Source organism: Halictus rubicundus, chromosome 4, assembly GCF_050948215.1.
Source record: "Halictus rubicundus isolate RS-2024b chromosome 4, iyHalRubi1_principal, whole genome shotgun sequence".
NCBI lineage: Eukaryota > Metazoa > Arthropoda > Insecta > Hymenoptera > Halictidae > Halictus > Halictus rubicundus.
In genome coordinates, this window is record NC_135152.1 from 20,580,892 (window position 1) to 20,597,199 (window position 16,308).

The 16,308-nt window shown below is 41.9% G+C and overlaps 1 protein-coding gene across 1 annotated transcript in view; it reads right to left on the reverse strand.

Annotated features, from left to right (window-relative positions):
- Positions 1-16,308, reverse strand: part of Rhogef3 (Rho guanine nucleotide exchange factor 3) — a 255,046-nt gene that overhangs the window by 185,266 nt on the left and 53,472 nt on the right. The window contains exons 2-4 of the mRNA XM_076787374.1: positions 11,174-11,348; positions 8,178-8,451; positions 601-893 (exon numbers count right to left, since the gene is read on the reverse strand). Coding sequence (XP_076643489.1) covers positions 601-893; positions 8,178-8,451; positions 11,174-11,348 — 742 coding nt within the window. The remainder of the gene's footprint in view (positions 1-600; positions 894-8,177; positions 8,452-11,173; positions 11,349-16,308) is intronic.

A 16,308-nucleotide genomic window follows, 5' to 3' on the forward strand; every position in this document is an offset into this window, starting at 1 on the left:
ACCTAGTGTTGAGATACAAGTACCCCCCTCCCCGTTGATCTCTAAATCCGGAAAACCGTGTCCTCTCCGTGGCTTTTCCCAGATGTAGAAAACACCCAACACAGTTTCCAATCACATAATCAGAATGCCAAACGCTCGGAGCATCAAAGAAGCGCGCGTAGAGTGGGGGTGCGAGCGTAACCTAGCGCTGTGACGAGATAGTGCGTTACCATCGTGGTCGATGACAAAAATGAACGCACAAAACCCGAGATCATGCCACCGTAGACGGAGCTCCTTGGTAAGGATGCTCGGTTCGAACACTTTGGTGTAGAACTGACAGCAGCGAAGCACAGACACACAGGGCCACGGAACAATACGAGCACGTAATTAAAAATGTTCGCGCGGGATGCAAATCGCGAGAGGGACTCGTTAAAACCGAGTTAGAAACACGACCGACGGAGGTGAAAAGTAGCGGCGGAGAACTATGCGGCGGAAACTCTCGGGTGGTTTTCCTGCCGGTGGATGTTGTAGGACACTGGTGCTGGCTGGTAGACCACTGTACGACCCTGTACGAGCCTGCCTTGCAGGAAAAAAGGCGGAAGAGAATCGCGCGCGCGTTACCTGTCGCCGCGGGAGCCGGTGGCGGTGTTCGAGATGTCGGTTGAATCCGCGGCCGGACTGACTCTACGTGGCGGCAGGGCGGGAGCAGGGGCCTGGCTCGAGGACGAGGACGAAACGGGCCCTATGACGCCCACGTTGCCCCCACGGACCCCGTCCTCGGCCGAATGTTGCCTGCTCGAGGACTGCGAGCTCTGCGACAGCCAACGGCGCCCGCCGCTTCTCGTCGCCACATTGCCACCTCCGGATCCTCCTGTCTGATGGGGCCCGGCGCCTCCGCTGTCCAGCGACGTGCTCTGCAATCACAATCTCCCGTCATTCTTCAATCATTCCATCGGGAAATCCATCAAACTCCATCAGCGAAATGACCGGGCCGTATCATGTTTTCCTGGAGAAAATAAAGGGCGACTAGGGAATTGTTTCACATTTAACCCTTTGCACACTCGAGGCCTTTTTCGGTTGCGCAAACCAGCAACTCGAGACGATTTCGGCGAAATTAGGGAAACATTTTACAAGTACTTTAAAATCATTTATAAACAAACAAACAAACGTATACAAATAATAAAATTTCACCAATTTATTTGTTTTTATATGCAAAACAACAAAATTTGAGAAATATTATACTCTGTAATTAGTTTTTGTATGATATTTCGTAAAACAATGCCCAAGACGCATCCTAGGTTTATCAGGACACGTATCGCAATAATATGTTACTTCCCGCCTACCTCCAGGCGTATTACGGTCAGAGCAAACCTTACAGTCCCTTTCCGGCCCTTTCAGTACTAGGTGCAGCTTTCCATTGAATCTGATGTCATCAGAATGCGACGTAGACGCTTGCTCACGATGCTGGCGATATGTTCCTCTCAATTGCTCGACAAGTGTTTTTAAAAATTGCAAATGGCTCAGTGGCTTTTTCCCTTTTTTAGTCTTCTCTTGTTTGTAGAGAAGGTAAGAATTGATGTGGCAACTTTCCATGACCCAAAAAAAAAAAGACTGTAACGCCGCAGCAGCGTCGCACAGTGGGCAATTTGGACGAAAACGGATTCAAAATCAAAGAACTTTCGATAGAAATGATTTCATTAGTTTTTGTCACAAAAATCTATTTCTTGCAAAATCCTGACGTCGTAGACAAATTTTGAGACCAGATTTGAAATCAGCGTGAAAAAATCTATGGGAAATGATGTATAGCATGTTAAAAAAAAATTTTTCCGCGCGTGGTGTTGGAAAAACCACAATTTTCTTGAAATTGTACAAGTTTAACGAATTTTCTCAAGGTTAAAAAAGGTTCGTACCATAATCTCTTTATTTTTCCCATATTCTACAAAGTTTCAGCTTTAATTTAAAAAAAATTTCATCACTCTACCTCATTTCTATCGAAAGTTCTTTGATTTTGAATCCGATTCAAATCTGGCGGGCGCCGTATCGGCGCCGCTCGAGGGCAAAGGGTTAAAGAAAAATTTCACATGAAAATTGTGAAATGTCAATTTTCAATTCGTGTCGAAGTTGCATTCGGTATAAAAGCATACATTCAGTGTTTCGATTTTTAACTGGGTTTCTTCGCTAGTTCACATGTCATTCACTAATGAAAATACAGTGATTTCTCTTTATATGTCGCCAAGGTCTCGATGATAAACGTCGCGGAATTATCCCCAATCGAGATGCCTCGGATGACGAGGAGTGTAAACATAACACGGGTACGTCTCCTGGACGATACACGACGCTGGTAAGACCCGCGTTGTTGACATATATCGAGAGAAGTCACTGTACTCGTTTAGTATTAGATCCAAAATTCAACGATTTTTGAAATTCTGCCATTTTTACACCACATTGAGCTTTTAGAAATCAATTTTCACGACGTGCGGAAACATGTATCCTAAGCTAGGAAATTGCAGAAATACGAGTACAAGCGGTTAGGCGCTTAGCGTTTGATACGTCGATCATGATTGCGATGGTTCGTTACCGAAACCCTCGGTACTTTCTAATCTCTTGGCCTTAGAAGTTCCCCGGGACACGGTATACTAAACACGGATGATAGTATGCAGGGAGAGACTTTTGGTGAACAGCGAGAGAATGGCTTAGAAACGAAGAGGATAGCCGAGAGATCTGTTCTTCTACCTTTGCAATGGACATGCGCGTTAGAACTGTCACAGCTGCGCTCGGTTTGACTATACGAAAACGGTGCTAAGTACAGTTTCCTCCTCTGAAGGAGCGATTAATCTTTGCGCATTGTCCGGGCAATGCGAGCATTAATATCTCCGAGCAAGTTGACGTACAGCTTAGCAAACCGACTCGGCAAACAACTATTGCAAACTGATGTTCAATTAATTCGTGTGCTTCTGAAAGAAAATTTTCTACGAAGGAAAGATATCGTTTTTTGGTTAATCTGAGCAGAACGGTGCACATCGAAGTAAATTAAACGGATATCGAGTTGTAAGCTTCCCGCGCTACAATGGAGACAAGTTGATTAATAATTGCTGCACTTAACCTTCCAGGATATCTGTAGCTACAAGACCTAACTGCGGCTTAACGGGGATTATGATAAAGGCTCGGTTACTAGTTCGATATAATCTTGATCGAGCGAGTGGATATATTCTAACGAACATAAGCGACGAATCAATAGGAAGTGGGACAAAGGTTGAACTTGGTTCGAACTTTTCAAACTGCGAAAATCGATGAAAATGATACAGGTGATAATCCAAGGTGAGGAAATCCGTGGAGATTATTGCGGATGCTTGGTTCAGTATAGTTTCGCGTTTAGGCTGCATCGTACAGGCTATCTTCTCGAGAGAATTGGGCGTCCTTTGTATACAACACGTCGAGTGTTCGGGGAACATCGGTACTTGGAAAGGGCGAGAAAGGGCGAGAAGAGGGTTAGTCGCCCCCTTCTTCAAATATTCCCTATTTGAACCTCCTGACCTCTGGTTATCTAGAAACAGTGCTCGAAACGTTTGAAGTCGTGTGCAGACCGTTTGTTCGAAACAAAATGATTTCACGACTCTGCAAACAGTATCCCATCTTTGTATACCCACCGCACGTCGAAACAACATTCGATTAATCAATTTTTTCACTAACGTAGAAGAGTAAACCGCTTTCCGTGGAACTCCTTTGCAGTCGAGCGCTGTCAAGGATATTCTAATGATGTTTTCCCTTGGGTAACTCGAGCGAGACTCGTTCACAATAGGATCCTGTAATCGATAGCCCCTTAACGCGATAGTCTCGCCGCGGTTAAAGCCGACGCCGATGCACTTGGCATTTCTTCTTCTTCTGCATTTTCAATTATTCCTTTGACGAGCCGGCTAATCGATTCGGCACGGACGGATGCTTTGCGGTTTCCCATCGGTCTCGTTTTTCCATTCGATTTCCTGTTTTCGTTTTTCCTTCTCTTTTTTCAACCTCTCCTTTCCTCTTTCCTCTGTTCGACCATCGAATCCGAGATTCGAGTCTTCGGGTTTGAGGAACATCGGGAGAACTGGGCTTGTGGTACTAGACCTTTTTCTTTGCCTTAATTAATCGCTCCCGGTGACATTCATCTGACTCGGCACACCGAACACGACGCGTTTCGCCATCGCCGACGGCTTTCAAGAGGAAAACCGTTTATCCCGATCCGTATTGTTCTACGACCAAGAGAATCCTGACTTCGAATACTTAGAAAGCGAGCTGTAAGAACACTTTTACGAACATGTCCGTTCGCAACACACGAGACATTTAATAAAAAATATAGTTGCAGTCGTTAGAAGCAAGATGCTGTGGTAAACAGAAAGGGAACATCCCCCTTTTATCATTTCGACAATTATAAAAATTCTGCTCAAACTTCGACGTTTTGTTTCGAAATATTCCTCGGGAACTTTTGTCGAGAAAATGTTATACTCTCCGGGAACTTCGAAAGTTGTTCGCACGGAACTTTTGTTACCTGTAATCATTGTCCCGTAAGAACACTTTCCGAAGAACGATTTTACTCCGAAACAAGTCGACGCTTTCTGTCTCGAATTTTATTTTATTCTCCATCCGAAATACGTCGAAAGCCGAGCCGTCGCCTTATATCGAAAGAAAACGAAATATCGGGCTGGGTCGGAAACGACTTAGGCCTAGAACTTGGAGGGTTAGAAAAAAAAAAGTTGTGACATGTCACACCTAAATTCGGAATGTCAATTTAATTCCAATAAATATTTAACTCTGTGCTAGTACTACCCATCGAGCATCGTTCAGTATTTAGTATAATACAACAGTACAAGTACGATACAGCGATCAATACCAACACACACGATTCTCGCCTCACACGGAATCTAGGTTAACCTAGCAAAAGAATCTATTAATACTAGATTTACGGGACCCGTCAAAATGACGGATTCTAATATTTTTAAACTGCGAATATTGAGATTATTTAACAAATTGATTTCTTTGGGTATACAGGGTGGTCCACGCAATTCTTTCAAGCAAATATTATTGCATTTACGAAAAAATGATAAAGGAGAAAGATAAATGGTTCGAAGAGCACTGCATCTGTAGGCCTTTAAATTTTTTTCAGATGCAGCAGTGCATGTGCAATTAACAATTGCATCATTTCTTTAAATAGAAATGCATATTTTTTGCATAGATCGATTCTTCCTTTCATTCTACGTAAAAAATGATTAGGGTACCATGGCAAAAAAATTATTAGATCTCGAGATATTTTCAAAAAATGTCTTTATCGAAGAAGATACTCAAACACTTCATGACTATGTTGGAAAGGTAAATATCGTTATAACTTGAAACAATTGCGTGGACCACCCTGTATATTATTAAAAAAATGGCTACAAATTTTGATCGATACATTCATGTTATTTTCATAAAGTAATGTAAAATAGTCATGTTTAGTGGTCCGTAAACCTAGTGTTAATACCGAAATCAACTGGATCACGGTGTAAGGTCACGACTCTATCGTCGAGTAACGAATTGTTATTAACGACGCCGATCGGCTTTGAAACGGTCGAGACTAGTATAAAATGCATAAAACTCGAAGAGTGCACGGAGTGGTTATGCGTCTGACTGTATGCAGGCGATCAGCATGGAGCATTCCTAGGCGCAGGCGACTTCCTCCGAGTTCTGTATTGTTTATGCGACAGGCCGGGCCGTTCGGAAAGGCCGAGTCGATTGCATAAAGGTATTCTTGAAAGAGCGGTGCCGAGCGTGTCACGGGACGAGCGGAGCTCGCTCGCTCGGGGCACTCGCAAGCGGCTGGCAGGCAGCGGCTGTTTCTACTTCCAAATACGGACGAGGCGCGAGAGACTGGCTGCGCAACTCCTTCGATGAAAGTATTTTTATTTTGGTCGCGGCACGGCGAAGAACCAGTCGCCGCGGCTATCTGTCCGGAATCGGGGACCGTCGATCCAGAGCCCCGCCTCCTCTTGCTTTGAAGCGCCGATCGGATCCGGCGATTAATCGCCGCGACTGATGCGACTGGCGCCGCTGATAAGAAGTACCGGTAACGCTACCGTGTAACGCGGTCGAAACATTTTTTAAAATCACTGTACACGCGGTGTGTCCCATTCGAAGTTTTCCACGCAATTCTCTCCGAAACTATACCGTGATTTTTCTGTGCACACATCGATTAACTCCACTGTTTGAAAAATCTTAAATTTAAGTGTCAAAGCACTTGGTATAGTCATGACTTTTTATATTTATAATAACTTTCCTGAATAATAATGATTAGCACCATTAAACGGCAAAATTTTTTTGGCCATTGAATAATAAGTAATTTGTTTCAGAAGCCATTTTGATTAACTCCATACTCTAATGTAAATCGTTTCAGTAACGCTGTATCTGTTCCGGCCGTGCATCAACGCTTAATCCAAATGACCCACCAAGATTTTTTGTCAACAAAACCTTCAGAACAGTCAATCATTAACAGAAATGTAACCGTGACAGGGCTTCCAGTAAATTGGCTTAAAATACGCTGGATAAAGTTAGAAAGGTCCAAACCCCCCATCTCATACAATTCAAATGTGACTATAATGAAGATACAGAATTTAAAACCATTAATATAAGAAAATCTGTAGCAGGTAGACCGCAAAGTTTGAAAAATATAGATCAGCCTTTATTATATCCTAAAGGTAGAACTGTGACAAGGGAAAAATGGAGAGACACGATGGACCTGCTAAAATTCATTCCTCCTGTTAAACATGATTACTATAAAAACTTGACAACAAATCGAAATGACGAATCCTCACATACAGCTGATGAAGAAGACATTATTTATAATATTGCTGAATTATCCCAAAGAATAATGCTGCTAAAATAAAGCTGCTACGAATTAATAAAAAAAAAAATATATTATAACAGAACTGTCAACATTCATTTTTACGGAAAAGCTGTAATAAAAATATATAATAACTAACTTTTTCTGTAATAAAAAACTTAAAAATTTAAAGACTGAATTTAACTTTATTACTTTTTTCAGTTGCCAAATCGATTAACTCCACCAGTCACATAAAAACTGTAACATTACCGACGATTATTTTTTGGCTATTCTTTCTTATTAATTTTATATACCGTTAGATGAAAGCTATATCTGTATTTATACATTCTACATTATATATTTGAATTTATATTGTAACAGGAATTTTAAAAAACAATATACATTACTTCATCGCATTCCTCAACTTTTTGTTTTATGGAGTTAATCGATGTGTGCACTGAACGGCTCATATGTCGCCAACGCCTGGACGATTAACGTCGCGGAATTATCCCCACTACCGCAGGGGTATACCCCGTGAGGGGTCACGACATAGTGTTGTTGACATGTATGGAGAATTCACTGTAGCTCGTCGTACAAAACATTTCGAATCGAACTTACTCTGTTTCGATGGAAACACCTTACGGTGGTCACCTGAAGGTGACCCTCAATGTGACCTCTGTTTCCTCAGACGAAACTGCATGTTTCTATTCAGTTAATCGTGTAGCCTATCAAGAATTCACTGGTGTATACGACTTTTAACTTCCAAGGTCATTCAAGGTCATTCAGAGCCGATCAAAATTCCACCCAGAGGAGATTTATGATCACCATGAGATATCTCCATCGATACAGAGTGAGTTTGATTTGAAATATTTTTTGTGAGCTATAGTTTGGGAAATAATTGCGTGCAAAGGTTCGAGCGTGACACCCTTCTGCGGTAGTAAGTGCACAGTCCCCTTAAACAATTTTTTGTTGTACTACTGTGCATTTATTTTCGCATAAAATGCGTGCAGGGTGTTTCCAAAATCATGGCACAAGATAGGATAGTGGTTCTAAATGCAGAAACAAGTCGGGAAAAAGGAATAACATTTTCTCGTTTCGAATTCAGCGTCTGGCCATGACCGACCGATTCTACTGTGCATACTAGAGCACGCAAACCTTCTTCAATCAACGCAAACGATCGAAAAAATTTAACTTTGGCCGGAATACATAAAGTTTTAGTACATTGACAGATTGTGTTGCTTTCAATGGTGGTTATTTAGACGAATAAGTTTTATTTAGAAGAAAATATGCCAAATCCAATAAAACGGGTAGCCCATGTTTGTGCCTCGAGTTTTGTGTTGACGGTTGTCCGAATGCAATCACTTACGTTCAAATGATTCTTCCTGGACGTGACAGTGGAGTCCTGCGAGGACCCCCTGGAGTAATGTCTGGAGAAGACCTCGGCGAGCCTGGACCTTCCCGAGCTGGTCGCGTTCGGTTTGGATTTGTTCGATGGAGATTCGTCGGCTGTTTTCGCCAAATTTGGATTGCTGCTCTTGCGCTCCGGAAAAACTAAATGCTCGATGTTTGGCGTGTATCCAGGATCGCTTCGGACGATATCCTGCAGGGTCACGCGGCCCCCGGCGCTCGGCCCTCCATTACTGAAACAGTCCAACCAGCAATTTCTTTTTCAGCCAATTCGCCGCGTCGCGTCGATACGATATCCCTGTCCCACCCGCTATTTGCAACTATTGGGTCATCCCGAGGGTTCCCGCGGTTTCGGCCCGGTCGTTTCGGAACGCATAACGCCGTTAAAATTGAACAGTTTCGTTTCAAATTGCTTTCCGTTATTTTCCAGGTCTCAGCAAGAACCTACTGTTCTGAAAACCGGTTTTCAAAATCTTGTCTTCTGGAAAACCAGCCAATCTTCTAACAAATATTTGTTTACACACGGTGTAGCTTGCAACTGGGCCGAATTACAACTCGGTTGAAGAAAGAACTTAAAAGAAAGAAAGTCAATTAAAAAATAATTTACTCGAATAATGTTTCTATTGAGAATAATTTTTCATCGAGAATAACGCGAGTCGTGTAAACAAAAATCATGGAACAATATTGAAAAAACGAGTGCAATTGCACCTTGCAACTCCGTAAAAATGCACATCCGTAAAAATTGTATTGCGGGACGAAACGTTCCTCTAGAATTTCTTTCTATTTTCGACAACAACCGGGACACATCCTGTACGTTAATGGACACCGAAAATTATTTAAATGGTCGACCTAATGGCACAATGGTCCGAAAAATGGAGGAGCAAAAACAAGAAATTAACCGTCGAGGGTCCCCCGTGTGAACAGAATTTCCATCGGAGGACGCTCGAAGGGATAGAGGGTGAAAAGCGGAGGGGAAACGTCGCGGAAACAATAGGCAGGAAGGGACAAAGAAGGGCGGAGGAGGCGGATCGGGAAAACGCGTGGCGAGTGCAACGTAGCGCACGCTGACATGCGTAATGTCAGTTTAAAAGGGTTAATTATGCAAGCCGCGGTGAAAGCCACGGGACAGCTTACCGTCTCCCGGTGGTTTCGAAATTCCCCCTTCCTCTAGGCCGCGATTCGTCAAAGGCGATTAAAAAAGAAAAAAAGAAGGAAACGGTCGGCCGGTAATAAAAATGTCGACAACAGACCGCCCTGGGATCTATTCCATCCGGGACAGTAACGAAGACGAATACGTGCGAGCGACAAAGCAGAAACGTGATACGCGTGTAGACATGTTTCGCGTTGCCTCTCTCTGTGTGTGCTCCGTTATTGTTGTTTTTTTTTTGCGTAATATTCTCGATCGCCGAGTGACACGTAAATAACATTTACGGGCTCGACGAAAGAGAATAAAGCGGAGAAAACGAAGGGCAAAAGTTCTCGGTCACGCGCAAGCTCTGCTACCGCGGTGCTCTTCATTTATCTCGAAATCAATTTTATGAAAATCAAATGGAAATCGTACGCCCGGACAAAAGCGGCCGGTGTCGTGCGCGTGATCGCCGATAAATTAAAAATATCCACGCTGGGATAAAACGCTCTCGTATCGGGAAACGTGAAATTCGTCGAAAGCCCGGAACAATAATTTCCCGTGTGATTAATAGCCGACGGGGTACTCGGCTTTTAAAGTTTGGCAGACGCGTCTGATCGTTACTTACCGTTTCCACTTGAAAGCAAAGACTGCGCAACTCTATGCAAATTTATAAAATTTTCTTCGAGCCCTTTCACGGCACGAATGTTGGCCAAAATGTTACTTGTCTCGACGTTGTATAGTTTGTATTTGATAAATACTTTTGTGGTCATTTATATGCTCTTGTTGCACGAGGATCCGCCGCGTCTTCTAGTTATTACTTGCCTGTGCAAGTAGAAATAGTGAGTAATGAACAGACGCGTTCCTGGAGTCATATTCCATTGCTGGAATGCTTGAATTCTCAACAATGCAGAAATCCTGCGGGTAAATTGTTCTGCACATTTTTATGGCTTATTTCGACGTCCACACACACACACACGTTACAATTTAATCATGAATTTTCCGTAAAGCATACATGTTTTGTACTCGAAATTCACCATTTTGTTGACCATATTCACTTTCTCAGAAATCAAATTCTTCTTTTCGTAGACCAAATTCACCCTTTTGCAAATCAAGTTTTCATACATTGTTTCCTCACATTATTGTAACAAAAATTAATTATATATACACGTATTATTATACATATTATACACGTATAATAATTGTGACAGTTTTTGGGGATAGTTCTTGCAACAGAATGGTTAACAACTTTCACCAAATGTTGATAGGTTGAAAAATAAGAAAATTAGCTTCTGCAATAGAAGGTGCATCACAGAAGAGTATGGTGGTAGAAATAGTATAGCGTGCCTCGCAGAGGCTTGAATTCTTCAAAACACATTATCTTGATCCAATTTTTGGAGTCTACTAAAAAATTGGACAAAAATATTTAAACGAAGTAAACTGGTGTCTTTCCAGTACAAGTTTAACAGGATTCGTTATCGACAGTATCTTGATCCAATTTTTGGAGTCTACTAAAAAATCGCACAAAAATATTTAAGCCAAGTAAACTGGTGTCTTTCCAGTACAAGTTTAACAGGATTCGTGCAACTGTTCAACGTGAAATCAGATCAGGACCCAAGTGGCATCGTGTTAGTTTACTCCTGAGTCAGCCAGAAGATGAATTCGATTTGCAAGCGGGAGACTTTGATCTGTGGAACGGTGAATCTGATTTGTAGAAAGGTGAATTTGAAGTGCGAAAAGCCTGCGATTCGCGTGTTGCATACGGTACTTGTTAATATGCTTTCGTATTTTAAGGTGGCACACCCCCATAGATAATCGTGCACACTGACCTGGGTCCAAAGCCATGGGACTGCCTCTGGCCGCGTCTTTTCCCGCTTCCACGGCCGGGCTTGATGTTCGTCGCCTCGGCCAATTGCAGCAAGCGGTTGCGATGCTGCTGCAACAGCGGGTCCTCCCTGCGATTCATTTTAACCGGTGCAAGTGGAACCGTGTCGTCCCTGCATCCTGCAATCGGAACAGCGCGACGCCATGAGAACAGTAAAAATTCCGGCGAAAAATCGGATATTCATCGGGAACAATAAAAGGATTGAAACATCGGGGCGCGGAGAGGAAACAATTAAAACATCGAGCGAGTACATTAATCCGCTTTAATACACTCGCCGCGTAGCCGGATAGATACCGCTGCCAAATACCCGCCATTTTTCTTCCCCGTAATAACGCAACCGGGTCACCGACGACGGAGGGGGAGCAGCCAGAAATGGCGACCACGGTTCCTTTACATTCTACCCTTCGAGCTTATTATATTTTTCTTTATTGGAACACACACAGAGCCGCGTGTTGACCAACTTCCGAACTTTTTGCCGGCGTGTAATTAAATCGGTGCGCTTTCGACGTTATCCTCCCACGTCAACGGGGAACTTAATTATCGGCGATTTTGTAGTCAACGAGATATTTTAATCAGAATATGGCTGCTTCTTCTCCGCGAATTACGCTAAAAAAATGTTTCCTAGCGTTTCTAAAGATATTCGATCGAATTTTTCCCTCCCGGGGGACTGTGTGGGATCGGGAAGAGTCATGCTTTTATCCTCTCTTTCCCGAAGTGAGAATCGCGGGACAAAGCCTTGGCAAGGGGCGCCTGAAACGCGGATACTTTTTTCTCGTCTCGCGTTAATAACTTGTGGTATTGTTTCGGCGTTCTGCCGACTCTACGAACACCTCCCTTTATCTCCCTTCAAACGAGGCAATTTCCATCGCGCGACGAACCCTCGAATATTGTCTGTCCCCGCTGCTAAAGTGTTTGCGGATTCGTCGAACGAGGAACCCCCGGGAAATGCTTAGCAGCTCCGAGAATATACTGCTTCAAGTGTCCATAAATATTTGGTTGCGATGAAACCCCTCAACAAATGAGCAGCAATATTTTTAAAATATTTTGTTTAATGTGTATCCGCATTTCGACGCACCGTAAAATACTTTGCGAAAAGAACGAGAATTCAGTTTTGTATAAAAATTGATTCGACGATTTATGCAAACGGATTTAACAATTTGATCGCTCACACTGCCAGTGTGCAACGATTAACCCTTTGCACTCGAGTGGTGAAGCGCCACTAAAAATTGTTGTGGCATTATTTCGAAGAAATTACAAAAAAAATTTTTGTTAGATCACAAAATTTCTATTGAATAGATTACGAAACATTGAAATATTATATGTGGAAATCGGATCAATTTCGCGTGAATAAAATGAAAATATTCTAAGATGGAAGAAAAATTTAGTTTTGGAATTAAAATAGCGCCGAGTGCAAAGGGTTAATGCTGAACGGAATAAAAGTATACGGTATTTCCGATCAGGAAAATGTAATCAGCAAAAAGGGGATGATTCTACGGAAAGAAGCAAGTCGGCATTTTCTTTTTGACAAAACTTCGTTTCCAGGAAAATTGGATTTTAAAATTCGGCAGGTTCCCATGCATCAGTATCCACAGGAAGTAGAATTGACAGGTCATAGTCAGACACGGCGTTCTATTCAATCGTCAAATATTTGATTTCCTCGAAAATGAAACGTCGGGTAACAAAATAAAGAAAACATCCTGGCTAACCTTTTGACATGATAAGAATAATTTTAAAAACATAAAACGGATTGTTGGAGCATTACGATACCCGGAATGAGGACCTAATTTCGTTTATATGAAATAGCGTTGCTCGTAAAACACAATCACGCATTTCTGACAAACAATTTTCGAAATTAAACGAAAAATACAACGCATTTCCAATTTAAGTAAAAACAATACAGCTTCCAGTGGGCGAAATGAAACATCGTCGACGAAAATAAAGAAAAGGTCACATGCGTATTTCACGGGCCACGTAAAGTGAATTTGTTTTTGAATATATTTTTCCATAAATATATTTGTTGTCGCTGTATGAACGACTGCATTATCATGTTGACATAATACGGAGTTATTGGACCGTTTATTCTATTGTTTCCGAATGCGTCACGATACTGTTTCGTATAATGCAAATTCGACAGAAATTAACGAAAGGGGATGAATTCTAAAATAATAATTGTAAAGATACTATAACAATGAGATGGGAGGGGCGTGACTTGTTGAGAATTCGCGTTAATTGTTGATAGCAATTCGATGGGTATGTTAATTCACCTACGACCGTGTGTGTACGATAAACCTGTCTTCGGCGATTGTTGGTCAAATTATGGGGATAAAACTGTGCACACACTGCACCCTTAATTAACGTCGGTATTAGCTCGGTGTGGTCGGCTATAGCGTGTCCTCCATTATAATGTCAGATATCGACGAAAGTTTCCAGGCCCGACCATCTGAGCAAACAGTTTACGCACAAAATGATGTACACCGAGAAAAATTTAATATAACTTCGCAACTATTTTTCCGAGGAATTTCAATCAACCGATATTAACGTGGAACCGACCGGAACATTAAGGAAGTATTTCATATAGAGTAAAATTTCTATCGATCCATCAGAAGCAAACTATACTTTATCAGCCACGAGTTTTACCAATTATTCTGTATACCGCCTGCAAACCAGAATGTGATTTCATTTCGTAGGCAATTTCTATGGGCGAAACCAAATCAAATTTAATGAAACTTTTTAATTTAATTACTCTTCGAAACATTTCGAGAGAGAGAGAGAGAGAGAGAGAGAGAGAGAGATCCGCATGATAATCATTACAGGAAACTGATAAACATCATGTCGGAACAATTCGTCTGTTGGATGAATATTGAACATTGAACTGGGGTAAAATATTTAGCGTTCGCGCGGCACGGAACAACAACATTTACCTTTCGCGGCCAGTTCAGATGCGAAATTCGTTTTATCATTATCTGCACGCGTTCTGTGCGCGAGCAACATTTGTATAAACGTTATGAAATGTTCCGCGGAGAGTGTTCGATGCGTCAACGCGACAACGATTTTTGATGTCTGCCAGCAGTGGCGATAAATATTCATATATTCTACGCGCGGAAAAATTTGTTACTCGTCGACGAGTAACGAGCGAAATCTACTTGGCGGATCGGCCTGCGAAATAAATGTCGCAACGGCGAATCGGAATCGAGGATGGAATCAGCCGGGCTCGCGCGCGACTCTTCCGTAATTCCACTTTTCAAAAGATCGTCCCCCGGCATCCGCTTTTGAATTTCTCCGGTGGAACGCTTGGTACCGCGTTCAATTTTCAATATTGACATATCAGGGATAGAACGGAACAAACAGGAGCGCCGGCCCGAGTAATCAAACGTTCCCCTTTTCCATCTTACCGTATTTGCATTATTATACGATCAGTATCATTGGAAATCGTCTTTGACGTCAACGCTGCCTACCCGTTTCCGTGCGCGAATTTCATTCAACGAAAATTATTATCCATCCGTTCTCGTACAATCAAATTTTTCATTTCACTCTACCTTCGAACGTTATTAAAACTGGGATATACCCGAGCAGGGCCTTTCACGATTTCATGCTAACCATGGCCTTCGTTCAAACGTTTCTTTTTTTAACACTTACACAATTTTTTTAATCCTTCCGAACCTACTTTTTTGCTGATCTTTCTGTCGGACCTTGCACAAATAAAAATGCCCTGGATATCACAAAGTTAGAATTTACATGAAGCGCCTGCAACTCCGGGTCAAAATGAACCCAAGTTCGGCCGTCCGAGGGTGAAACGAATAAAAGTTTCGGGGGCAGTTGTGATCAATAAAACGACACTGCTCCAGTAAGAGAAATTATTTTTTGGAAGCACATTTATTAACCCTTAGCACTCGAATGGCGACTGCAAGGCGCCATTAAAAATTGTTCTATCTTTATTCAAAATATTTTCCACATGTTTAACCCTTTGCACTCGAAGCTGTTTTAACTCCAAAACGAAACATTTCTTCCGACCTAAAATATTTCCCTTCTATATATTTCTTTTTCATGTTACACATACAAAAATGGTGCAATTTACTAGTACAATACTGAAATGTTTAGTAATTTATTAGATACAAACAAATTTAACCCTTAGCACTCGAATGGCGACTACAAGGCGCCACTAAAAATTGTTCTATCTTTATTCAAAATATTTTCCACATGTTTAACCCTTCGCACTCGAAGCTATTTTAACTCCAAAACGAAACATTTCTTCCGACCTAAAATATTTCCCTTCTATATATTTCTTTTTCATGTTACACATACAAAAATGGTGCAATTTACTAGTACAATACTGAAATGTTTAGTAATTTATTAGATACAAACAAATTTAACCCTTAGCACTCGAATGGCGACTGTAAAGCGCCAGTAAAAATTGCTGTATCATTATTCAAAGTATTTTTTACATTACTAAATTTGTTTGAAGAAATGTTTCGTTCTGGAGTTAAAACAGCTTCGAGAGCAAAGGGTTAATTACGTGACTGGATAGTCCAGACTATTGTTAAGCGTATATTTGCAATTGAATACTTCGTAAAATGCTTTTCAAAAGTAACAAGAATTCATTGCAGTTGGATTTTCGTAGAGAAATTGATAATTTGAACGGTGTTTCGCATACGTTTGAAATAAGTATTATTTCAGATGGAGAGTCGCGTCTGTAACGCGGGAAAGCGAACGAGTTAATAAATGTGGACACGGATTCAGGTATATTTCTTTGGCCAATAGAAACTACGGATTAACACTGAAGCGACCTCTTCTCGCGGGGCGAAAGAAAAAAAGAACCGAGGAATCGAGAAGATAAATTTGGTTGCCGGTGAAGATGCACCGATCCGGTGTACGAGCGGCAAACGTGGAAGCAGACAGAGTGTGGTCAATGCCGGCGTAAAAACGAGCGGGTTTTCCTGTACTCCTCGCGCGCTGCTGTTTGGCTAAGCCACTCCATAAATTGCGAATTCTGATTGGGATTTACGAGTGGCGCGCGTTGCAGACTTTCAAAACGAAAACTACGCGCGGACCAAGCCGGTACTTCGCTCGGCGGGATTTATG